This window comes from Larimichthys crocea, chromosome VI, assembly GCF_000972845.2.
Source record: "Larimichthys crocea isolate SSNF chromosome VI, L_crocea_2.0, whole genome shotgun sequence".
In the NCBI taxonomy this organism is placed as follows: Eukaryota; Metazoa; Chordata; class Actinopteri; family Sciaenidae; genus Larimichthys; species Larimichthys crocea.
In genome coordinates this window covers 1,833,590-1,860,603 of record NC_040016.1, presented here as the reverse complement: position 1 = coordinate 1,860,603, position 27,014 = coordinate 1,833,590, and the positions used below count along the sequence as shown (strand labels likewise).

The following is a 27,014-nucleotide window of genomic DNA, read 5'->3' as shown; positions in this document are numbered from 1 at the left end:
ACCACACACACTATACAATTGGATCCACCATGACTCCTACTGAAAAGAGGACGACGAAGGGAATACAGACAACATCGTACACAAATACAGCGTCGAGAGAATGGAATACATGGGAGCTTGTCATCCTTTCATTGGTAAAAGGTGATGTAAAGATATTACGGATTGCTGAGGCTTTTTGGCTGGGAACCGTGTGAACTGAACGGCCAGATATTGAGACAGGCATTGGAGTAATGGAGTGTGGCATATTGGCCAGCAGAGGACAAGCCACAGGTGATTGTAATCCTTAGATGGGAGCAGATCACACATACCGGAGAGGAGAAGGCGCCCATTAAAAGTTAGTGTGTTTTGCCACTGGAAGTGGGTCAGATTGTGGTGTATGTTGGTTGTGTCGAACAAGACAGTATAAAAAGGACTGTCTACAAGAGAGGATGGCGATAATACCGGGGTACATTATCATTTAAACATACATAATATGGAGATAGGAACATATGATAAACCAATAAGGTGGTCAATAGATGGCATGAACAGAGGCCAAAACATTAAACGCACCTGTTGAATGATGGGGGTTGTCAGAGGGTTGTCGTGATGAGAAGACCCGTTCGCAGGAGACCACGAGCGCAAATGGCTACCAGGGCAGGGGGGGAAGGGGGTGGTCGCTGATGTCGGTCGTTTTTTTTTTGCCGGGGCTCAGTAGGTATCGGTACTTAAAATATCACAACAACAACAGGTGTTCTGGGTCGGTCGTTACCGGGAGGAGGAATTTACCGGGGGGGGGGGGGGGGGGAAAAGGAAGGGGGGAATAACCCACTATTTCGGTTACACAAGAAAGAGATCTTAAAGGCCACAGCCGAATTAAAAGGGCGAAGAGAAAATTGCTTTTCTCACGAAATAAATTGATGAGTAATTTTACTCATATTTCTATTTGAGAGAAATACTGCCACTACCAAGGAGCACACTCAGTTCAGCTAGAGGCTTGTAGTAATGTCATACCTGCAGTGCTCACACAGTTGAAGGGCCATAAAAATGAATGATGAAGACAGAAACTATTGTGATTTTAAAACACGCGCACATCCCGCCGACTAAGGCCTGGCAGAGCACAGAGTTGATGAAGAGATGAATCCCGACCCATCACTGTATGATCATTCCTTCCAGTGATGAATGAAAAGCATAATATATCTCCAACAATAATATTCTCATCTAATTTCATTTTTGCATCCTGAACTAATAAGAGTTGAAATGTAATTGACTCGTCGTCGGCATAATCATTTTTATGGAATCGCTTTAAATGAGACAACAAGCTTCAAAAGCGGTGGAGGTGATGGCGGGGTGGTTAACTGAAGGAATAACACAGAAAGAGTCCTAGAGACACTCCCAACCTCCCGACAATAATGACAACAACGATTACACTGGGAAATGCCGCTTCAGAAGTTACCCCTCATCCCACATTCACACAGGAGCCAAACACACAATGATCTGAAAATACTCATTCATCAGATCCTCCAACTCCCAAATGTGACATATTTTGCATCATCATCAGCCACATAGCAATAGATGGCCTGTTCTGTGATTTGATGCTGCAGCTGTAGTGATGCAAGGGCGATGGCCGGAAGCCGAAGATAGACTGTTCAACCTTAATGCCTCTGTCAGTCAAAGGGTGTCCAGTCACTCGTGAATACACAGGTATGGCACTATCTTCAGTGGCCTTGCGGTGAGAGATTGCAGGACTGTTCTCCTCTAGGAGTGGTGATAAAATCCAATGTGAGAGCCTGAGGCTATGGGGCCCTCACAGATTGAATCTGGCTACAACTCACCACTATGTGATATCACCCACTCCAATGTGATACTGTGGGATCTATCTTGGCATCTGTAATAATAGTGAATTTGAAACTATTCAATGGGGGGGAGGGGCGGTGAGAAAGTGGAAAAAAGACGATAAAAAATGAGAGGACGGAGCAATGTCACAATGTGTGAATGGCTGATTAATTCATTCTTCAGTTTTTTGCGATTTGCAGCCCCTGAAAACAGAGACATGCTGATATTCAAAGAAAGGAAGTGTCTCTTTGTTATCTCAGAGGAACTACACTTTGCTGTTAAGTTAATTTGAAAGGAAAATTATGATTTCAGGCACATTTTTCTCATTTATTTAGTAGCCATTAACAGTTGAAGAGGAAACTTTTACTCCCAACTCAAGCTATGAGCTGCAGAACACTCAACAAGACTTTTTACACAAAATGACTATGCAGTTACTATGCAGGAGATATACACAACATACGTTGTATAGTAGATATACAGTCTAGCACTATAACTAATTGATTAACTTTACCACAAAAGATAATTGGCAACTATTTTGATAACTGTCAAGCAAGATAGTGGAAATTCTTAGATTCCAGCTTCTCTTGACATATACAGTATATTAGTAAACTAAATACTGTTTTGATTTTTGGTCAGACAGAACAAGGCATTCAAAGACGCCACAAATGTATTGATAGCTTAGCTGTAGCCCTAGATCTTCATGAATACTGAGCTTAAACTCTGTGAGAATACAAGTTTTAATGAGACAAACGCAATAGCATGGAATCACATAGAAAGGCAAAGCTAAAGGTCGGGGGAGGCAAGAAAAGGACAATCTGAAAAATGGCAATAATCTTGGACAAGTGCAGAAAGAAAATGGAGAAAGAGACAAGCGATGCTTAAAAAGTTGGAAAATGTTTGGAATGGCTGATGGGTTGGAAAGAGAGGTCGAGTGAGTGGAGTACAAAGGCAGGAGTGGGAGCAAAACAATGAAAACATGGTGAAAAGAAGGATGAGAAAGTCAGCTTTGGAAAGAGGTGGGGAGAGGATGCAAGGGTGAAGGGGAAAATAGCAAGGGTGAGAAGGATAGAGAGGTGATTGTGTGTTATTCTGTGGACACCATTCATTTACACGTGGAATAAGAGGCTGTGGCTGGCCTGTAAGCGCTGAGCTGGTGGGGGCTAAAGTGAAATTGGCATTCAATTTGTCCCTGACGGTCTGCTTGGTCTTTTCACACATTCTCTGCCCACCCACTCTCGCAATCCTCCTATCCACCCGCTCCTTTTCCTTTTTCTTCTCATTATTCCTTCCCTCTACCTTTCACAAACCTCCTCCCCCACAATCTCAGTTGGTCTTTTCTCTCCCCTACCTCATCCCCCAGAACGCCCACAGTCAAACAAGGAAATATGGAGCAGATTCCTTTATCGCATACACCAAACATTCCAGAGAAACACATGTGCACACTGTACTATAAATATGCATTCGGCACACGGGAACACTTCCAAGAGACGAATGCCAGTGAATGCATCAAAGACTGATCGCCATAGTCATACAGGAAATAAAAAATGATAAATACAAACACATGAAAACGCAGGAAGATAAGACGCTCACACAACAACACGTGTTGGTGGATGTCAGCTATTATTTCTCTCGACTGAAGTCAAAGCGTATGAACTCCTTCAATCTTTCCCTCCCTCCATCCGTCTCCCCCAAGAGACCACCCAGTCTGCCTGGGAACAAGAGCACCTCCTTCACCGGTGGAAATGGAGAGAACATATGAGTGTGTTTGAGTGCGTCTATGCATGCAAGGCAAGAGAGAAAGAAGGGAGATGCTCAGGAAGACTGCACTGAGAACACGTGGATGCGAGAGAGTAAGGGGGAGATAAAGAGAGAACGAGAAGGAAAAAGAACAGATCAGACAGATGAGATAAAAACACTGTGAGACTGAAAGGCCAGAGAAGCAAGAGGGATAAAGATGGCAGTGAGTGAAAGAGAGAGACAGAGCAAGAAAAAGAGGAGTGTTACCAGCTGAAGACATTTGGCAACTATTCTCTTGACAATCAGGCTTTGCCATCAGAACAGTAGAGAACAAGTTCACACATTTAAACACAGTAGCAGCTCCATTATATTAAGCCATATTTTACATAAACAAGTGATTACTCTAGTGCTTGTTAACAGAAAGGGCTGCTAATTGTTTTAGTTGGCAAGAATGACAAATTCAAAGCTATTCAGGCTCATATAAAGCTCTCCGAGCACAGACAGGAAGCCACACAAGCTACACAAGCCACAGATATTCTTCTTTTAGGCTTTTAGTGAACGGAAGAGCTAAAAGCTGGTGAATACAGGATCTGCATTCCTCAGGTGGTAACTCACCAGACAGGATACTGAAATACATTTAGATATTTTTTGACTATTTGGACCAAAGAGAGGCTGTTTTTGATTTTGTCTTTTGATCCTGACATAAGGTATGCACAGTTTGAATGGGTTGGCTGTTTAATCCAGACTCCCTTTGATGAAAGTCAGCATAATCCACAATGAGTAGCAACACACACAAACCACTCTCTTGGTCTCGTTTGTGGGTCAGGGAATCTAAACGCTCAAAGAAAACTTCTTAAGAAAGGAAATCTAACACTCACTTATCACCTCTGCCTTGATTTAGTAAAAGAGTAAAAGGACTCAGCACAATGCAGCCATCATTTCTGCACCATGTAATGTCCAACAACAGGATCTTAACACAATTTTCTTCATGTAATTCACTGCCAAATAAGTTGTATAGTGTCCATTTTTTATTTCAGTGTCGTTTAACTGTGTCTTTCCTCGCTGCTCTGTAACATACCCTCAGGACTGAAGGCAGGCTACAGTAAAGGACACAGGGTCAAGCCTTTTTCCACTTCCATCCGCACTGCCTCTGCTGACCGGCCAATCAGAGCATGGCCTGATCCCCCTCTGAAACACCTGAGAGAGGCCAATTCCGCTGATAGAGAAATAGATGATAGATGTGGTGGACCCTTAACCCTGCTTTACACGTGACAAGTCTTCTCCCTGAAAACCTGCACCACAAACAACACACACACGACAAAGGTGGGGAGGTGCTGAAAGCTTAAACAATAACACTGCCTGGCCCTACCCTCCTTTTTTTCATCCACAATACAGGTATGTGTCGGTGTTTGCACATCCGTCCTCAAAGGGGGGGGTGAAACCAGGATCTGCCTGTGCATGTACATTCACTCGACAACAAACATGAATATTTAGTTAGGGAGAGGTGTGGCATGTGCGTGTATGTGTGGTTAATGGGAAGCAGAGCATGGGGGAGGCATGGAAAGGTTAGGTTATGATCCAAAGCTCATCTCCTCTCATTGCACCAAAGGCTTATAAACTTTCATACTGAACCAGCATTGTGCACAATACACAGTTGTGGGAATACACACATGCACGTTGCACATGGTTATTCACTGCACAGCAGATTCCATATGAAAATGCAAACATGAAACAGGATATTCTCAAAAGGTCAGGATTTACATGTGTGAAGGGGAGATAAAAAATGTAAATGGAGAAGGAAATTACGATGTTGTGTATTCTTCAAATTAGTCCCAAAACCTGATTTAGTTTACAGTGAAACAGTGGTGGAAACAATCTTTTGTTCTGAATCCTTCTGAGAAAAAGTGGATAAATAGGGTTGACACTATGGATATGCGTGTATAGGTAGGTCATTTAGAGAAAACTGACTGATGCTCAATAATTTCTGCCTTTCCTTTTTCCTAAACCTAACCAAGTACTTTGGTATTTGAACCTAACCTTGCAGTAGGGCTGTGCAATTAATCGAATTTTGATCACAATTTCGATTTTGTTGTCAAACGATCTAAAAAAATCATATAATCGAGTTAAACGATTTATTTTCCACTTTTCATTACAACATTTCGGAGAGACGTGCATGCGCAGCACATTCCATTCACGCGGCACCGCTGACTAACAGGATAGCCCATACTCTCCTCAGCAGCTGAAGAGAGGAGTGTGGTCGTTTGGTGTTCAAAAACAGTGAGTGAGATTGAAAGCGAATGAGAACGAACCAACGAGAAGCAGCAGCACAATAATGTGCAAGATTGCTACAAGGTAATAGGTGCTCCTCTTGGTAACACTACAAATTTATTCAACCATCTCAAACAAAAGCACAAAGTCACTCACGACGAATTAATAAAGAAACAAAAAGACAAAGCCAGTGCCACAACCAGCAAGACGTCAACGCAAACTCAGTCATCGATTACAGGCACATTGTTTAATGCGACTCCTTATCCGACAAGTTCGGAGGGGCACAAGACATTAGGCTACGTTTACACATAGCCGGGTATGTTGAGAAACGAATATTTCCCTCCCTCCGTTTTCCAAAATAACATTGTGCACATAGCATCGTTTTCAAAAAAGTCATAGCGAAAGGTAAACATTGGTCGCACTTTTGGTGCATCAGCTGCCTAAAACTCGATTCGTTTTCAGAGACGAATTCACCGTTTGCGTGTAAAAGATCGGTACAAACAAAGGTAAATGTCTCTTTTAAAAAAATGTTTTCTTTTAAAATATCCGTGCACGTGTAAACGGGGCCTAACAGCTGCCATTGGATATTTCTTAGCTAAAGATATGAAGCCCATTAATACAGTCGAGGGTGAGGGGTCAAGAAGACGCTTATTGCTTATTGATGCTTATTCTTATTATTATATTTATTTTGTTCTATAAATATAGAGAATTTGCAGAGCAGCTGGATCCATAGTTTATTTTGGATACATTTATGTTTTTCTATGCCTTATTTAATGTTCCATAAAGTATATTGATTTTATTGATTTTAATGCTTTATACATTGCAAAACAGTTGTAAAGTACATATTTGTAGCCAAAATTTATTTTCAATTTGAATATTTTGCATTAAGAATCAATAACAATGTGTTTTTGAGAGAGAGAGAAATGCTGAATAAATGCATTGTGAAACTCAAAATTAATCGTTTGAATAATCGTTAAAATTTCAATATTGACCAAAATAATCGTGATATTGATTTTTTCCATAATCGAGCAGCCCTACCATGCAGTACGGCTTTCTGACAGAAAGCTCTGTATTGTGTTACAGGTTAAACGGGTTAAAAGAATTAACAAATAAAACTTGGGGAAGAGAGACAGACGTTACTCCACAAGATTCTCTCAGAAGAAAAGTGCCGATGCAAACATTACAGCATCACCAGCTGGACCTCTGTCACTGCAAACTGAAGGCGGGGAGGCAAGAATAAATGAATTGAGAAGGGGGGTTTGAAGGAAGGCAGGTATGAAGTAACAACGGGTACCTTCTGTGAGGGTCACAGCCTGATAATTAGTCATTTTGAAGGTGTGCGCAAGCTGGACAGCTAAAAATATCAAACTACCCCAGGGCAAGCCAATACCTGGAACAGAACTTAATCTCTTCCACCCTTCATCATTTTCTCAAGGTGACGACAGGTGTCAAAAAGTATGACCTGACGTAAGAGATCTTTAAATCTAGATTATTCTAGATTTAAATTTGTTTTGTGATTTTAACGGAAGTCTCACTGGGAGAGTGCGAAAGAAAGGTACAATACACACACACTGAATGCTGGTCCAATGTGAATTGCCAGTCTACATAAGGCGATGTATACACAACACAACACCAAACCCCTGTTAAGACACACACATACACACACACAAATTCCAGGCAGATAGGACTTCCTAATCAAGGATCAAGTGGTAATCCTTCCTATAGCTTAGCTATGTGTGAGTAAATGTGTGTGAGGTCAGACAGCATGGAATCAGCCACAGCTCATAATAGGGGTCTGTTAGCCAGTGCTAATCGCTAATGCTAACAGGATTGGAGGGCATGGCTGGACCCAGTTACCAAGCTTATCTCTTACATGCGCGCACACACACACACATACATATGTGTGCATACACACTCACATACACATACTTTCTTCATTGATGGAAAAAAAAAGCAAGAGAGGAGGGGAGGGGAGGAAAAGTGCTGGCTAGAGGGGAAAATAATGCTGCCATAGCCAGTGTTTCTTATTTTCCAGCCTACACATTAAAGCTAGTGTAAGCTTACTAGACTTCTCCCCGGACAAAAGGCTGATTTTTGGCCGTTTGCAGAAATGTCCGTATTTTCAATACCCTCACCCTTTTGCCCCTCTGTCAACTCATGCCATTCTTTCTTGGGGCCGTTTTCTCCCGTCTCCGCAAATTCCACCGCTCTGTCACACAATCATTTATTGTTTTGCTTTTTTGCAAGCCACCGACACTTGCATGTATTGACTCAAATACATGACAGCAATATTTTACCATCATTGAAGAAAAGTACACCCTGCTATACAGCACACATGGGGGAGAAACTTCACTGGTTGAGATGCAAACTGAGTTAGACAGTAGTAGTAGACTGTAGAGCTATTTCCAGTTGATTTTGCCCTTGCAGAACTCTGCAACTACTGTGACATCGTGTATGCCCATCACAAACTCAGCTTTTAGTCATTACTAAAAGACCAAGACCTGGCCAAAATAATACCTTTATTTTAAACTCTGGTACTTTAATGTACTATTTGTGAGGATACTGTTAATGCTGATGCGTCTGCATTTCATTCTGTATAGAAGGAAATGTTATATGTTAAGTTATATGGAGATGGAGCTTGGTTTAATCACTCTACAGTAGCACATACCAGACATTAATTCAAATGGAAATGATGCAAGCAAACAGTCTGTGTGTGAATCAGGCTACTGGGTGGATCTAAAATACACAATCAGAGAGTGTGACATGGAGGCAGGCAGAGGTCTTCCCTCATGGTTTAACTGCCTTCTCACTGCTCCACTCTTCTCATCAGGCTGATAGCAGGAGAATCTTGCTCTAACAATCACTTTTGCTGCTTCCCTCCACCACACAGAACTGAACACATTGAAGGGTGGAGCACCCTTATGAGGCAAAGAAGATTTAGAGTAAAAGGTTACAGATCGCAGAGATACAAGGAGAGAGACAGAAATGATAAACAGATGATAAAAGTGAGGTGGAGGACGGGGTGGAGAAGCTGGCATACGCTGATAGCCAAACTGCAATTAATTCTTATTTATCCAGGACAGGAGCGTGGGAGATCTGCTCTTCACCCGTCAGAGAGTAGGAGAGGCGGCAAGCCAATGACAGGACAGGGATTAAGAGGAAGGAGGAGGCTGAGATGGAGACAGGTAGACAGGGACAGGTAGGCTTCCTTTTCTCTCTCCCTTCCCTCACTTTTAGCTGCTTCACAGGAGATGGATCGGAGAGCGTAACCATGAACAGACTGTTACTTTGTGTATTCTCCCCGAGACCACACATCAACTAATTCACATACACAATAAAGTAATGGAAAAACGCATGATCTTCAATCTGCAGCTCCCTGAAATAAAGTTTTCCCATGCACTTTTTATCCAGAACACACACACACACATGCACGCACGCACGCATGCAGTCTGCAAGCCAATTAAAACTGTGTCAGTGTGTGCTGTGGCTGACTGCAGTGGCAGGTCTAGTGTTTATATCTCATTAAGCTGTGCCAGGCCATGCCAGACCGTGGCTGTACCATGCTCTGCTGCTCCTACCCTCCACCGACCAGCACCAAGGCCCTCATTAGCCTCGTCTCTGCCACCTTTAGCACTGCGTGTGCATGTGTGTGTATTTTCATTTGGGATAATTTAAAATGAATGATTTTCTTCTGTAATTTCATTTTTATATAGATTTTAGTTTTTACAGTCAGTGACACCTTTTAACAAAACCCATACACTCCAGAAAGTATTCAAAAAAGTCAAAGAATACTGTGTTTGCATCAGGGCTGTGCGCACACACACACACGCTCACACACACACACACACACACACAGGGGTGTGTGACACTATTAGACCAGTGTGGTTTGTGGTAACCGCTCTCCCTGCAGACATGTTTGGCCTCTTCTCTAGACTTCTATTTGCTCCATCTATCCATCCAATCATCTATCTATCCATCCATCTTTCTTGTCTGCCATCTTTTTCTCATTTCCCATTGGAAAGGGAAGCAGATTATTTGTCTTCTGTTCCAAACTCTGTCTCTCTTGCAGTCTTCCTCTTTTCCCTTCTTATCATAAACCTCTCTTTTTCCTGCTTATCTCTGCCTGAAAACTTCCTTGCCTTTCTTTCTCCTTTACTCAACCTGTTTTTCCCACTTTTCTTTCTTCACTTCTGTGTGGCTGCTTTCCCTGCTTTCTCCTTCTGCTGTCTTCCTGTATGTGTGTGTGTGTGTGTGTATAAGCTCTCTCACATACACACACGCACACACAGCAGCGTCCGTCTCCGCTGCCCGACTGCAATTCATCATCATTTTATCTGCCTTAATTGGATGCCATCAGGACCCCTGATACTTCCCATTTCTCCTTTAACAAACAGCTGCTCTCTACACACACACAGAAGAATAACACACAGACACACACCCTATCCCAAACTAGATTTTCTCCTCCTGCCCCATGCCTGCTTTATTTTCCCCCTCTCCCCTCACTGGTGAAGGAGTGAGAGAAAGACGGTGATGGAGTGGCCGGGTGGTTTATCAGACGGAAGGTAATGGTGTACGGGCCGCGCTGATATTATCTGTCCTCTCATTCCTGCCCTCCAGGGAGTAACAAGAACGAAGGATAAAGAGGGAGAGAGGGGGGAAAATGGAGACACCAAAGTACAAATGGGTAAAAGAAAGAAAGAAAAAAAGCTAAGAACAAGGGGAGATAAAGGCGGAGAGAAAGGGAAAGTCTCAGTTCAATTCTCTTCTCTCAACTTCGGCCTTCAAACAACGCCCAGCTGTGCTCCATCAGCCTCCCTGACCCCCAGGACATGGTCACTTGTGTGTGGAAGCGTTCTGTGTACACGTGTTTATTCGCTCCCATGACCCCTCTGGCACTCTGAGCACAACTTCCCTGCCCACAGCTCAGCATCCTATTGGCCCCTGCACCTTCACCTCAGCCTCTGATTGGGCCACACACGCACACCAGCAAGCTGCCTGGGCTGGGTCAGAAAACCGGAAGGAACCGATGCAGACACCAGCTTGCTGTTTTGGTTGCTGCTGACCAGAGTTAACTGCTACCATAAGGCCTGGCGGATGGCTCCGTATGTGTCAGTGTTAATGTGGGCTTGTTTGGCACTAAGAAATATGGAGAGGAGTGTCTCTTTTTGACAAAATGATCAGCGTTTTTCTCCAAATAACTTGCTATAGGACCTTGGACAATCTGCCGCTTCATCGACTTTCACAGGTTCCAAAAATGTTGTATTAGGATTGGCTCAGTACCCAACTTCAAAAGTGAGAAAGGCAAGTGTGTGATGAGTCATATCTTTCACAATATAAAACCTTTTTAAAGTTCAACGCAGAAACATTTCAGAGATTTGAGCATGTTTAAAAGTCCTCACCAGGAACCTATGATTCTTCAAAGTTAAATATTGTTTCATGTCTCTGCTTGCAAAAATAAAACACTTTCCAATACAGCATTCTTTCTCATGTCTTGTGATACGCTTACTCATCCCCCTTTGGGATCAACTGGTATGTACAGTAACCTTATACAGAAATACCATAGCACCAGTATCTTTCCCCCATAAGCAGATATGGATAGTCAATACACAACAAGGTTAGTATGGAGCTGATGTTACACTATCATATATCATGTGTGTCACATATATAGTAGGTTATTGACAGCCTCCTGTTAGTGGATACCATATAAGAGTATTGAGTTTTTACGGTCACTGTAAATGGAGTAAAGTATGGGAAACTAAGTTTCAACATGATCCGACGGTGGATATCCTGAATATCCTGTGAATAGTTTTGGGGTTTTGGGCAGTGCGATGATATTGTATGAAAAGGAGGAGAATGAGTTTTGGCCTCAGGAAAGACTTTTGAGCTGAGTCCCACACCCTCTCATGTCTTCCCTTTTCTCTGTTCTCTTCAGTATCACTCTTGCTCTCACTTTTCTCCATTCATCTCACCTGAAATTGTTCCACTTTTCCTAGTCTATCTTGCCTTTCCACTTCTATCTAGTATTACCTCTATTCTGTTGCTTTTCCTTCCTTCCTCTAGATTTATCCTTCGCCTTGTCGCCTCCACCTCAAGGTATTTTTTGTCCTCGCTTTCCCCCTGCTTTATAACTTTATAGGAATGCTCACTTCAGTTCTCTTGCTCTGCCCTTGTCTTCCTTTTTCCTACAACAAGTGGGTGACTGTATGTCAGTAAACACTTACGTGCATCTCAAAAACAAGGCTAAACTGTGGATTAGCACCCCTGTGTTTATCCCATTGATTAGCAAACCCTGTCCAACGGTCTTATAGTAATGAAACTGCACACGCAAACACACAGCTATCCTGGGGATCCATAGCCTAAGGCATATTGAAGGATGCACACGTGCGCAGTCACTGATTAACCCCTATCCCCATAGCAGTGTGCCTATAAGCCGAGGCAGGAGTGTGCACGCAGCATAACAGATGAAGTCTATTTCTACTGCAGAGTCATACATGATTCATTATGTTGGTGCTGTCAAAGTAGGAACAAACATGCATGAAGAGTAGAGATATGAAGGTCTAGAATAGGGATAAACTAATATTTAAGACCCTCGTTCATTTGAAATACCGCTCCACAGCTATAATAAGACTCTCATGCTAATAATTCATGACACATAATTACACTCATAAGATCAGGCCTGGATGAATTATGCCTTAATGGCAAGTTCATGCAGCTGGCATCTTTTTCATCTGCTGAGTCTCACTACGGCCTCGTGTCGACTGGATGTGCGCGCTGCGTCGATATCTGACTGCGCAGTCAGGTTGGCACAGCTAATTGCTAACAGGGGATAAGCGCTGACAGCCCTGGGCTAATTGCTGCTAGCATGTCTACTGTGTGGACATCAAATGGAGAAATTCAGCTTTTGGCTGGGGGATGGGGTCGGGGCTTTGCTGCTGATTAGCACTGGCCTTGCAGCTACAATAAACAGTCAATAAACAGACATCTATGTGGATAGACAACCCTATCGCTAGCTAATTAGCTCTGCCTTCATGGACAACTTGCTAGCGCGTGCCAGCACCTGCAAGACTGCTGGTCGATATGGACAGAATCAAAAGCTGCACTAGCTGTCACAGTGGCTACCAAGACGAGTGACGAGTGCTGAAAGTAGTCTGCTGTTGACGAGTGCTGAAAGGAGTCTGCTGTTGACGAGTTCTGAAAGGAGTCTGCTGTTGACGAGTGCTGAAAGTAGTCTGCTGTTGACGAGTGCTGTATGTGTGTGTCTGCTAAAATCCACGGCTGCATAAACTTGTGACTATTATGACAAGCATATTAGCCAGACATGACGACTTCTAGGGGCTTATGTATTATTTTAATCTGTCAAACATTTTCTTCCATGTGCAACATGTGTGTGACAGCTGCAACACCCTCATCTAAAACAAAAATTAACAGCACCAGCTCTCATCTCACCTCAGCCTTACTGCACTGCATTATATGTGCTGGGAAAGAAATAGACAGGGACAGGGCGAGCAGCAGAAGTGAGTGTGTGGGAAGACGAGGAAGATGCAGTGGGCAAAGTAGGAAATGGCTGGAGGAGAAAAGTATGACAGACGGAGAGAGGGAGGCAGAGAGAAAGATGAGCTCTACAGCCAGACAGAGGAAGGGAGGGAGAGGGAGAGAGAGAGAGAGAGAGAGAGAGAGAGAGAGAGCTTGAGCCGAGGTGTAAACATGATCAATCCGCTCCCAACTAGGTTCAGAGACAGACTTCCTCTTCACATTTTCAGCCTCAGTGAAGCACGACGCTAGCTACCCCTTATCTGTCACGCTAGTTTGAAGCCTCAAAAACACACATACATATACACACAACCATATTACAACACACAGTACAGGCATGGACTTACATGCGTATACCTGTAAATCCTCTAAACACACACACAAACCAATTCCTATTTGAAAACTTCCTCATGAACACTTCTGGTGCCTACCAGCCACAGCCACAAGAAAAAATAATCATAGAAGCATAAAACAAACTCAACCAACCAATGATTTGAATGATCCACCAACCAAACAGGACCAACCAGGTCAAAGATTATCTGGGAAAACATTGTTTACTCACAATAAAACTTTCTTAATTCAAACAATGTACATTTGAACTCTTACGGTCAATATCTATTTGCCAACTGGGGGGAGGACCAGTATAGGATCATTTATCTAGCTTGTGACCAAGGCAGAGTCCAAGTGGTGCATGGTAATCTATCAGGACAATGAGCATGTTAGTGTCCAAAGTGGTCATTAGCTGTAGGAGGCCATTACTTAAACCCTGACTGAGTCAATGTCTTTATTGGGATCATGATTTAGTTACCTACTTGCATTGATTAGGATTGAAGAGTGATAGTTCTAAATGACTATGCTTTTAAGCCTATTCAAAATTCGAAGTATCTTTTCACATCTAAGATTTACACCAGCTGCTTTTACTTTGGCGGTGTCCGGGACAAAATGGCATCTGTGTCAGCATCTTTCAACCTCAATGCTCAACACACAGAACAGTACTTAAATAATCTCTTCGCCTTCTCTCTTTTTTCTGCCCCCATAGTGACACTAGAATACATCACCATTGACCGGGCTTTAACAGCATGCATCATACAACCAGATTACTCAAATTTTGTACCGTCTTACTCACCGCTGTTTTCTGGCACTGGATGGAGGTGCTGTTGAAGCGCAGAGCGGGCACATTGTGCGTCTCCCCCTGGATGTGGAAGACGCACTCATAGTTCCTCTGTCCTGACTGGGGCTGGGGCAGGTTCTTGGCAGCTAAGGTGATTGGCTTGGTCACCCCGACAGGGATGTAGATCTGGGTTGAGGGAAGGATCTGTGGGCAATCCTGCAGAGACCCAAAATAAGACGAGATACTTAAGTTTTTTTTCCCTACAGGAGAAAGTTACACAAGACTGAGTGAGAGAGCAAGTGAGGTTGTTCAATACAGCCAGAAGAGCGAGCAAACAAGGTGCAAATAGCAGTAAGATAAGAGGAGTGTTGAAATAAAACACTTGTTGGTTGATAAGGGTAAAAATAAAATGAGTAAGCCATGGGTTACATATTTCACTTTACGCCAGATTTGCTCACTCAGCCCAAAGAGCTGTGCCATGATGCACTGTTCACAAGTGTTACAGGCTTGTGCAACACTCCCACTGGCCTAGCACAAGATATAAATGCTGCACGACAACACTCGCCTTTCATACAAAGTTCACAAAAGATTATCTACCCAATAAAACTATGTGAATCACAACAGTGCTGCATTGTTACGGCAGGAAGACTCCACCGTATTATGTCCATGTGTGGACTGGAATAATGAGCTCATGAACTTTGTGTTTGCCTGTATGCATTCATTTGTGTGTGCACATCCATCACTGATATTGGCCAGAGCTGACGGAGGCTTGTTTAGATCATCTGGAAGCAGCCCATCCACTGGCTCACATCCCTGGGGCGGGGTGCTTGTATAGATGTATATGGACAAATACATTTCTTAATGTGCAGTTGGATTAATGCGTTTGCTTTGCTCAGGCAGGATAAGACAGGACGGTCCACTCAGTGTGCAATAATTCCTTGATATGCATGCGTGCGTTCGCTGGAAGAAATGATGTCATTACAGCTTTCATGCTGTGATTTGGCAGCGATGCAGATCCCGTCAACACAAAAAGAAAATAAAGAAAACGAGCAGGAGGGTGGGTGACAGATCTTATACAACATGAGTTAAAGCTTGGGTGGAACTAACCCACCCTGTGCCGTACTTTTTGGAGCCAAAAGAATAACAAATCAGATCACTGCTGACAAATCACACATTTTATAACCTGGAGACACTGTTAAGTGACTCACATAATCAGAGACATGTGGCAGGCAGGCAGGGAATGCAACTCTTTTTTTTCATGTCAAGGAAAACGGGACTCGAAACTATGGTCGTAAGTCAAAGATTCAGATCAATCATTCACCTAAAAAATACACATTGCAGCTGTGTTTAAACAATTACCTGTTTAACATATGAAAATCCTTCCTCTACTCCAAAACATGTTAAACATTGTGTAACAAAAGAGATGTAGAAGAGCCTGAAGTTGACAGCGCTGTCCCAGCCAATCAGATTAGCAGGACAGGACAACATGTTGACAAGTCAGAAAAAGCTTAGGAGAAAAATCGACCAGATCCTCGTAAAATATTCACTGCACACAAGGCCCGGCACACATCCGCGACTTCACTTCTTGTAGCTTTTCCTTTAAGCAGATAGTTGGCTCCCTGTCAGTGATTTTTTTCTTTCCCCTCCTCTCCTCTGAGCTGTTGTACATTAGAAGCTACAGCATGTCCCCAGGGCCAGAACACAATACTGGAGTTTGTTCATTAGACTGCTTAGCCCTGGCCTTGTGTGTCTGATCACGCACAAACACATGCATAACACATAATGAGAGAGGGGAATACTATAGGAGGAAGAAGCAGGATACAGAAGACCTGATGTATAATCAACAAGGAGGAAGGTGGGCGAGGGAAGGAATGGAGGCAGAGAGGGGGGGTACAAAATGGATGGCTCAGAAAGGGGGGAGTAAGGTAGGGAATGGTGAAGGGAGGATGAAATGGAGGATGGTTGGAGGGAGATAGAGGAAATGAATGTAAGAGAAGGGAAGGAAGAGTGAAGGGAGAAGCAGGTGAGGCCAGTTTAATTAGGAGCAGAGCAAAGTGATACAAGGAAGTCAGATAGCTGTTGACAAGAGGAAAGGAAGAAGAGAAATGAAAGACAAAAAAGAGATGGAAGTCAGAGAGACTGAACGATGAAAAAAAAAAGAGGACATGAGAGGAATGCCTGGATCTCTCTTTACCTTTTCTGTCCTTTTATTTATCCCTACCACGCAGCAATCAAAGGTTCATCCACATCACATATCCAAGCCCCCCCCCTGACAACATCCTACTTAATTAACTGCCTGGAGCCCCAGACAAAGCTTGAAAATTGATGTAGGGGGGCCAGAGATGGAGGGAGAGGGAGGAAGAGACACAGAAGCAGAAAGTTGAGATTGATTTGCACTTGTGGCTTTTGAAGTCCTGCTGCTAAAGCTAACTTGTAGGTTCCTGTGTGTCAGAAGTTAGCATAGCCTCTAGCGCAAGCTGCAGCTAAGCGATGTTTTATTCATCCCTCTATCGACTTTGTGTCAGCTCAGCTGTCTGCTCATCGTTTTCTCGGGCAGTCATCTTTCCTTATAGTATCCCTTTTCTTCAGTCAGTCCTTTGTGTTGTCATCTCGAGGTATATCGCAGTACAGAAATCTAAAAATAGTGGGCTAAATATTGTCAATCGTGCAATATGTAGGTATAAGTCAGATGTTCAAGCGCTTTACATTTACCATACCAGGAAATGTGTAAGCAAATATGTTTTTAAAAACTCATGTGGCCTGCAGCTATATATATATAGAATTACTCATGACTCCAGCACTTTATATTTAAGTCTAACTTTAATGATAATGCAAGCCAGCAGCAAGTGAACCAGTGCTGGAGTAGTTCATGGATGTCATGTTGCAAGAAATCATAATGCACAAGGCTCTTGATTTCTCAAATACATGATCACACTGCAGCTCAGACAGAATGGAGCAGGCTTCTGGGAAAGAGATGGGAGGCATGACGGGAGAAAAACAAGGATATTGAGGGAAAAGTGAGAAGGATAAAGGGAAAAGTGTTCTGCAGAGAGCAACTATTTCATCAGTATTTGTGACAGGTGCCAAAACAGTTCAAAGCCGGCATTAGGGCTACAAAGTGCAGAGTACATTGAAACAATATTTCACCGGGGGGATTCGTTTGAAGCTGGAAAAGATCTTTTTTCCTATTCACCCCCCCCACTTTTTCCTCGGTTCTAGGCTTTCATTTCATCTGTGAAGACGGATGCGGTGGTTTACTTGGCCAGATGTGACACTCCATCCGGTAGATTTCAGGAGGACCAACACGGGAGGAAGAGTATATGGATGTGTGGTTAAGAAAATCAGCGGGATAGGGTGTGCGCCACAAGCACCAGCTCACCTACCTGATTCAGTTATATGTCTGATAGCGATTCAACAACCAATCAAATGCCGATTTTAGCTTCCCTCTACACAGAAATGCACCATACCAAGCTAGTTTCATTATTAGGTTTTGTTTATTTTGCCACTGTTACCAGTAAGAGCCATTTACAGTAAAGTTACATGTGTCTGAAGTGAAGATGATGCATGAAGGAATGCACGCCACAGATGGCTACTTTACACCAAAATACAGCATAAAAATATCTGCTCTGTTTTAAGATTTTGGTCACCATCTTTGCTTTATGACATTTTCATAAGCGTTTTCGACAACAGCAGATGTGGAAACATGCCTTTGGCAAATTTTTAATTTTTTCGAGTAGACCAGTGACATAAACAAACATCCACCGCTAACGAAGTAGCTCAAAGATCAGCTCGGGACGTAAAAATGTGCATTTGTAAATGTGCATTTGGGTATGTGAATGAGCGTACATGTTACAAAGTGTGTGTTTATAATGGCGGACATCCAAGTCTCGAACTTCTGTTCAAAGCCAAGTAGCCGGAGGGCTTTCCTTACCTCTCCGTGTTTGTTTTTTCTCAACGGCTGCTGTTAGGTTTGTTGCCTAAGGCTATGCCACAATTCCCATTTGTTAAGAGTAAATGCATATATGATTATGTGCATTATTAAGGTGGAATGTATACATTGCTTCACTGAAAATTCCCTGCATACACAATGAAAAGAAATAGTTTCACTTTGATTATACTCGTAGCAGATACATACCTTGAGATGTTAGAGACAAAAATAAGTCAAACGCATCAGTCGGAACAATAGGATTCTTACAATCATGCAATGTTTGACCTATATTCTTTTTACTGCAACACCCAGATGCCAGTTTTGATTGAATGTCGCCCTGAGCTTTCTCAAAGGAGAGCAGCTGTCATTCTGGGTCAAGCCCGTTCTAATATATTCCATCCTTCATTTTCAATGCACTCTGATGTGCACCACACCACCAATTGGAAAAATAAAATAAATAAATAACTAAAACAAGGGTTGAGCGGGTGGATGAGATAATCTCCACTCACATGTGAGCAAAGCACCTTTTAACATCCGCCAAGAGCAGATAATGAAACAGTCGGCAGGCAAGCGTGCGTGTGTGCATGCAGATATGTTGAAGGTGAGAGATTTAAATCAAGACGTTCTGCAGACTGGTTGGAGGGAGAGTGAGGGGTTGGAGGTTAAAGATGAAGAGCAGGATGCTATATAAATAAATAAATGTTTTAAAAAGCCAAAAGACTTCTTTGGCGTAGCCTGACAAGATATAAATTAATAAAGCTCCAAAAACACTGCGCATATGTAATTAGATGGATGTCTGGTCGTTTTTTTTAAAGTCCCCCCACCCTCCCATCTCTCTCAACTCCCCACTGCACCCCCCTCAAGTCCATCCATAATTAATTAGCCGCCTCTGTGATGTGGGGGACTATAGATCAGGGAGGAGAAAAAATAACATGCTAAATAATGAAGTAAAGCGATATGGGGAGCCCGGGGGAGAAATGAGATGGCATGGATGGCCACAGAGGAGCAAGGGGGGCACACCAGTACAAATAAAAGGGACAGTGTGTGTGTGTGTGTGTGTGTGTGTGTGTGTGTGTGTGTCATGGGGGCTTGACAAAGGGCTATATGAAGAGTGTTGAATGCTCCCCCACTGACTGTCGACATGCCCCCCCAGGCTTTGTGACAGAGCTTTACCAGAGGAAACCAAAGAGCCGTCCATAACCTTGAACCATCTACGCTTGGTACAATCCACTATACATTAATATTATATTATAATATATGCCATTGGGTCAATCCTTTTATGCAAAATGACTTAAAATGACATGGTGTGTCATTCGTTTTGGCTATGTGAGACACCAATGGGACGGAAGCTTTTGTAACTATTTTTGCAGCGCAGCTTTCTGCAAGCACTGGACAGGTGGCATCAAAAACAAAAAAACACATGCTTGTACAACACACACAGCAAAAAGGCATCAAGTGCTTCTCCTTCCACCAGCCATTTCTGTGTAAAATAGATTTTAAAAAACTGCAAATCGGAAAAAGGCAGGAAGACAAGAAAAAGCTTAAGTCTTCCGTAAGATTAATTCAGACAAGGTGGTGAGACAGCATGATAAAGTTCAAATTAATCGTTGACAAAGGAAGTGTTCCCACGCATCACTGGTTTGGTGTTATTTGGGTCGGGCTACAAAATAGACTAGAATATCTACTGTAAAATATTTCAAAAACAGATGGAAATGTTTTATAGTGCTTTTATACTAAACAAGATTTACAGTTATTCATCAAATTTCAGCCTTTAATTGTTCTATTTATTTAACTGTTGAAGTTTTCTCAACAGGGCATATGACTCGCCAATTTTCGGTGCAAATAATCAGTTTTAAAATTGTGTGCACTGTGACAAATGTTGTCGCTACACGATATGGAAATTTTTGGATATTAACATTTTCAACCATATCGTTAATGGGCGTCTGCTTCCAAATTATTCCTTAATTAATATAAGCCATGTAATATCATGTCATACATCAAAATGTCAAAGCTAGGACCACATATTCCCCATTTCCCTCCTCTCTCTGTACCAGCTGGCCAGCAGCCATGTGTTTGCCTTAGTGTGTGTTTCTCTTTGGGACTCGTACCAGTCACAGTAATCAGGAGCGAGACAAAAAAAAGCCTGCCCGTCAAATCACTAGTAATAGAGATTACTAGTGTGTGTGTGTGTGTAGGCGTGTGTCTATGAAAAAAAAATAGGCTAAAGTCCAGAAGATGTTGCAAACACTTCACATGTAATAAACACTACACACACTGCAGGGTGTGGTGCATACACAGAGGGATGTCCATGTGAGTGTAAGAGAAAGTGTGTCTTTTGAGGCAGCCTCATTAGCAGGCAGAAACCAGAAAGATGTTCTGTGACCAACCACACACTTACTGCTGGGGGAGGGAGGGTGGAGGGGGGAGAGAGGGGTGGAGACAGTGGAACAACTTAATAAGGAGGCAACATGTAGAACAGTGCAGGAGCGAGGGAAGAATAGGGACTTTGAACCTTGAAAGGGACTGTGAGATTGTCCGCCCACGTCCTACATTTCCTAGCAGAGTAGTAATGCAGGGGAGAGGAGATGGAGGGAGAGAGAGAGAAAGAAAGAGAGAGATGAGGAGGAGTAAAGGAGAAATAGGAAGTAGAAGCAAATGGGAAAAAGAAAGTGAGTGCAGAGGAATGAGAGGGCACAGAAAGGAGAGTTTAAATGAAAGCGAGATGCAGGGGGTCGTGTGACATGAATGTTATTCAGCGTGGATTATCAAAGACTCACAGAGCAGGAGCTTGACGGAATCTACCAGTATGTCCCTCCTATACATACATACAATCTCACACTCGACTCTTTGATGTACCACCCAGGCACACATAGACGGTGATTTCATCTCCTAATCCCTTATCCTTGACTTACAAGCAAGCTGACAAACCTACACAGTTTATCCCCTCCACATAGATATGCTATAAAACAATAAAAAAAACGGAATGCATGATTTTTCTTTCAGTCAAGGCTTGTCAGTGTGTTTTTTTTCTACTTATGGATTTTTATAGAGTAGAGGGGGGTGGGGGTGGGACTCCTGGCACCCCGTTATCATTCTAACCCAGATATGTCAGCGACGATCAAACCTTGTGCTTTTCAGCTTTTCAAAGACAAACGTTGATTTCAGAGGTAGATACGCTCTCCTGCCTGCTGCCTGTGGCTCTTCTCTGCACACAACCTTTCAGAAACAAGATCCACTAAAACTGTGAATGTTGCTATCGAAATGCAACGGACATATAGTCCAAGTGATCTAAAGTCACATTTTAGTATGCGGTTTTGTATGACAATTAGCCCCTTCAGCTTCAGTGTGTTGTCTGTAGAAGTGCTGTCAGCCAGCTAGGAGGTCTAGACACAAGAAATGAATGAACGAATTGCTTTTGTTTCTGGATCTATGAGGTTCTTTGCATTTTAAAATAACTTTAAGCCTTCATGTGGTGAGAAAAATAGACCAATTTTATCGTCTTTCAGGCATTCAATTCCAAACTATATTGTTACCCAGTGCTCCAGTGGCCACCTCTATGACTATCTCTGGATTTCTATGGGAGTGTAATTGTGTCAGTTAAATTGAGGTTGGAATAAAAATCAGTGCAGGCCACTTTACTAAAAACAGCATGGTGAAAAGCCCAACATGACGGAGACAGTTAGCTGGTCTTGTGAGATTGGACAACGCAGCACGCTACAGGCCTTTTTTGTTCTCCCTCTCCTTCTCTATTCCTCTCCATCCCAGCAGGTGGTCGCTATTTCTCAATCACATTCCCTCTCCTTCTCTCCTCTGCCTGCACTTTTGAGTTTGTTTTTTCTCTTCAGCTCACTTTGCATTATTATTCATCTGTCTCCAACTGCCATCATCTACTTCTCTCGGTGACTCTGCATTTATTTCTTCCGACACACACACACACAAACAAACACACGGCTTGATGGTGAAAATGCAATATTCATTGTGTTCACCATTAGGTGGGCTGACTGTGAGGGCTGCAGGAATGAAGATTTAATACAGCCTGAATAATTAAACCTCTGGGACCTGTGACTGACACACAGACACATGCTTGCACACACTGTAACACACTTGTGCATGGCCTGTACACCTCTGTGCATTGATCATGTCATTATATTCCTGTGTGCGTGTGTTTGTGCGAATCTTTACTTCACATTAGCTCTTCATTAAGCTCTTGCTGATTTATCGTGTATTCGTCGCTGCAGCCAGCATGTTGACATAGCTGGAGTGATACTCACTGCATCAGTGGGTCTTGCCAGGTGACATAGGATTACATCAAGGAGAGAATAACCTAGTAACGATGTTGCCAGTGCTGAGCGCAACTGACTGGCTTCGCATTTTCTCAATGTCACACAAGGATTAACACTTTTCAACTAATTAGTCAGAGAAAGCGGCCTTCCAATCTGCATAAACCTAACACTTTGCTGCATTTGCTAAACTCCACCCTACTCCATAAATATACCTCTGCCGTCCTTGTATAGTTGTCTACTAAGCATACTTCTTAGGGTATGACAGACTGGTCTCTCCGCGGTGTCTCCCAGCCAGGGTGGCCCACCCTCCCTGCCTTCTGTCAGAGAGGGATTGATGCACGATGTGAGGACGCTTCTGAGAGTAAGTGAGGAAATTTTAGGTAAAGCCTCTGAAAAAAGATATGGAAGAACTGGAGGAGAGGCAAAAAAAAGGAAGAGAAGCCGTGGGATGGTAAGGCTAAAATTAGACATATAGAAGGAAAGATGAAACATCAGCATGCATATTTGACAGGACGTGTGTGTGTGTGTGTGTGTGTGTGTGTGTGTGCGTGCGTGCGTTAGCCTGTGAGTGCAAAAGACGACAGCATCGAGGGACGAGAACCAAATCTCTCCTGCCTTTTTTCTTTCTCTGATACACACAGCACGACTGTGTGAGAAGTACACATACACACACACAGAAGTATGTGACATTGGGACTGAATTACATTACCAGCCTTCAAAAAACACTTACATTTTCCTCAATTCACCACATTGTTCTCCATTAACAAATTAGTGGGATGTACAAAAGAGTTTGCCAAACACCTGATACAATCCCACGCTGATTTCCCCCATGGTGGAAATGTGATTATTATCTTCTGGACAAGTGTGTGAGAAGTTTTGTGTGAAAGTTCCTAAAAACTGTGAGGCTAAAGGCGGTGCAGCACTGCTGAACCAAATCAAGGGTTAAATGCTGGACCATCACGGCCCGACTACGATCCATCTGGCAAAGAATGCATGTGGTTACTTCACCCTGTCGCCTCCACTTCCTCTCCATGTTCCCTTAATTTGGCTGTCTCTGTCTCTCTCCCCCCCTTCCCGTCAACCATGGAGCGCATTTGGAAAATAAAATGCGTCACTCTGGATGTAATCTGCTGCTTGTTACTGCCAGGGTTCTATACTTGCCTCCCTGTCCTTGTCTTTGTTTCTTTCTTTTTTTCCCCCCTTCCCTTTCTCTCTCTGTTTACATCTGGCCTCAATTACAGCACCTCTGTCCGTCTTCGATTTGTCCTCGGTGAAATAAATGAAGCAACGCATTGTTTTGGAGAACTGCATGGGGGATATTACATCCCACCTCTACCCATTTGTTCCCTTTTCCCGACATTGTTTGTATTTCATTAAACATGGCTTAGGAACATCTCTTCCTTATATTAGGTAGAAACAAATGTGTGGGGTGTGTGTGTGTGTGTGTTTTCAGGTCCAACTATGACTTACATGATGCACTTAGACAGGAAATGAATGGAAAAATAAACAGAAAACAAGAAGAAAGCAAAAAAAGTTGCATATGATGATAGATGAGGAATGGGAAAAAGAGATGAAGAGAGATGGCGAAAGAGGGAAGGACAGATGGACAAAAATGAAGTCATCATGTGGATCGTGACAATGGGCAGAAAAGGGTGACAACACTGCAGCCCAACATGATTTGGGCAAAGGTACTGCAGGGATAAAGGGGGGTGGACAAAAGGATGATGAGGAGGGGTGAACAGATATAACTAACAGATAAAGACAACAGGAGGAAGAGGGAGAGAAGGAGAAAAGAGGAAATGGTGGATATTATTCAACCGCTTGCCCACTCCCCCCTATTCCTTCACCCACATGCCCCCTGCAGCCTCGTGCTGCTGGTTGTGCTTTGTCCTGATAAGAACCAGTGACAGTCACACACACACACACACACACACACACACACACACACACACACACACACACACACTAAAGCAGTATAGAAAAACACACACATATATATCGATGCACACAGCGAGGCCCCTCAAGCGGCCTTGGCCTACAATCTGTGGGGTGTTCTCCTCTGGAGTGTTTCTGTGTGTGTGTTTTCTGCACGGTGTCTGAGTACCAGCCAGAGTAAACACAGTGTGCCAGAATGTCACCGTCCGGAGTCTTCACACCTCCATCACAAATAACCCTTTCAGCAGAGAGAGAGAGAGAGAGAGCGAGAGTGTGTGTGTGCGTGTAGGTGTGTGTGTGTGTATGAAAGGGTAAGAAAGGAAGACATGCGGCATGTGTTTCTGTGACTGTTTAAGAATGTGTGGGTAGCCTGGATGCTAAAAGTGTATGTGCTTGGTTAAGGGTGTGAGAGCAAGACAGCGCTTGAGAAAATAACGATGCGTTGTTCTGAGTGCTGCCTACATGGAGCTTCTACTTATTAATATACTATCTGGGGACGATGTGTCATACGCTAACATTACATTTGTGTAATTGGCAACAGTCAGAAGGGTTTGAGTGTGCATACATAAGTGTGTCTACCGGCACAACTGCTGTGATACAGTTTGACATTTTAGGAAATGTGTTTATTTGCTTTCTTTTCAAGTTATGATGAAAAGATTTAAGATGAAGTCTTCTCTGTATGGTAAATTTACACAGTTACATATTTATCTTAGCACAAAGACTGGAAACATGAAGAAACAACTAGCCTGGGTATGTTCAGAGTTAACAAAATCCACCTACAAACACCTCTAAAGCTCACTCAAAAACACTTTCGTGCTATTTCTTGGCCAGGACCAGAGAGTTTCTGGTGTTTCTGCTGGTTGCCTGGGAATATTTAAAAAACCAAGAAATAGTCCAGCATAAAACCCTCAGATGGTAGATTTTTTTTACATTTGGGGAGAGGCACTAATTAGCTAAATCACTAATTAACACTCCATATCTTGTTTGTTAAGTCAAGATATATAGAAAAGTGTAAAAACATGAACTTGTGATTTCATGAGGGCTCACATCTGGCCAGGAGCAGGTAACAGGAAGTCTGGCACAACTTAACCATAAAACAGAATTGTAATTTTTACACTTTGATTTTTCTTGAAACACATTTTAATTAATAAACTCTAAAAGGTGCTGGTAGACAGATTCTTTTTAAACCTTTGGACACAGCCAGTCCAACTGTTTCCAGTCTTTATGCTAAGCTAACTAACTAACCCATTGTGCGTCCATAAGGAGAGGGGACAGAAGAAGGATGAGGAGTGGAAGGTGTTGAATTTATAATAATGAAGTGAAAGGTTCATCACTGGAACCGCACATTCCTGCCACGCAGACGTGGAGTACACAGCAAAACTAAATGTAGAAGAGGGCACTCATGGGGAAGCTACTGTGACTGAATACTGTATTATATTGAAAAATAAAGTGCAGCATAATCATTATAATGGCTACATCCTGACAGAAAGTGGAGCTTGGACATGAACGCAAACCACTCAACCACATTTGGACGAATCACAAAGAATGTTAATAGTTTGTATGTGATGCCCATCATTCTGAAATTTTCTTCAATCTGGACCTAAAACCAAAGCAATCAATATCACCATTGTTTAAAGAGTGAGGGATAAGACTGTTAAGTTGTCTGTTATGTTAAGTTAAAATTAAAAAAGACAACAAAAAAAAAAGAATCTGAGCAAAGGCATAGAGAAAGATGAAATGGGAAAACGGCAAAAAAGGAGACAGCTGGAGAGTTTAGGAAGGAAAAAAAAAAAGGAGCAGCACTGTACCCACAAATCTCAATCAAGTTAACCGCTGCCTTGATTGCTCGAGTGAGACTGAGCCTCGCTTTGCAGCAAAACAAACATGTAAGCATGTCTTAACATAGCTGAGCCCAACCACCCCGAACCTTGCCTGGCGCTCATCAAGGCTTTGGCTCAGAATAGCACTTTCTCTCCGGGGGTGTGGAAGGAGAGGGGGGGGGAAAAAAAGGAGAGCAGGAGGAGGAAAACGAAAGAAAAAAGTGGAGAAAGAAATGACAATTAGGAATCTTCAAGAAGTAAAGGAGACAAAGGAAGAAAAAAAAAAACATATTGCTTCCGTCTTTTACTCCAACCTTCCTCTCTCTCTATTTCTCTTTATAATAAAGTAACTCTTTCTTCTCTCCTGCAATTTTCCGCCCGGTCGCTCCTTAATTCGAGAATTTGTTTGTGGTGCCATCGGAGGCATTGTTGATTCATGCATATTTGATTTGGAAATGTCACTCATTATATTTATTTCCTCCCCACTTACTCTGTCTATCCATTTTGTTCCCTCTCTTTCTTCCCTATCTTGACACAGCCTGTTCACAAAAACAAACGGCACTTTTACTTTTTGGTTCGCTTGTTTCACC

General features: G+C 42.8%; 1 protein-coding gene across 2 annotated transcripts in view; it reads right to left on the bottom strand.

The window, feature by feature from the left end:
* The window catches only part of plxna1b (plexin A1b), a 186,736-nt gene that overhangs the window by 49,861 nt on the left and 109,861 nt on the right, over positions 1-27,014 (bottom strand). For both annotated transcript variants that reach the window (XM_027279877.1, XM_027279878.1), the window contains exon 10: positions 14,474-14,674. In XM_027279877.1, coding sequence (XP_027135678.1) covers positions 14,474-14,674 — 201 coding nt within the window. The remainder of the gene's footprint in view (positions 1-14,473; positions 14,675-27,014) is intronic.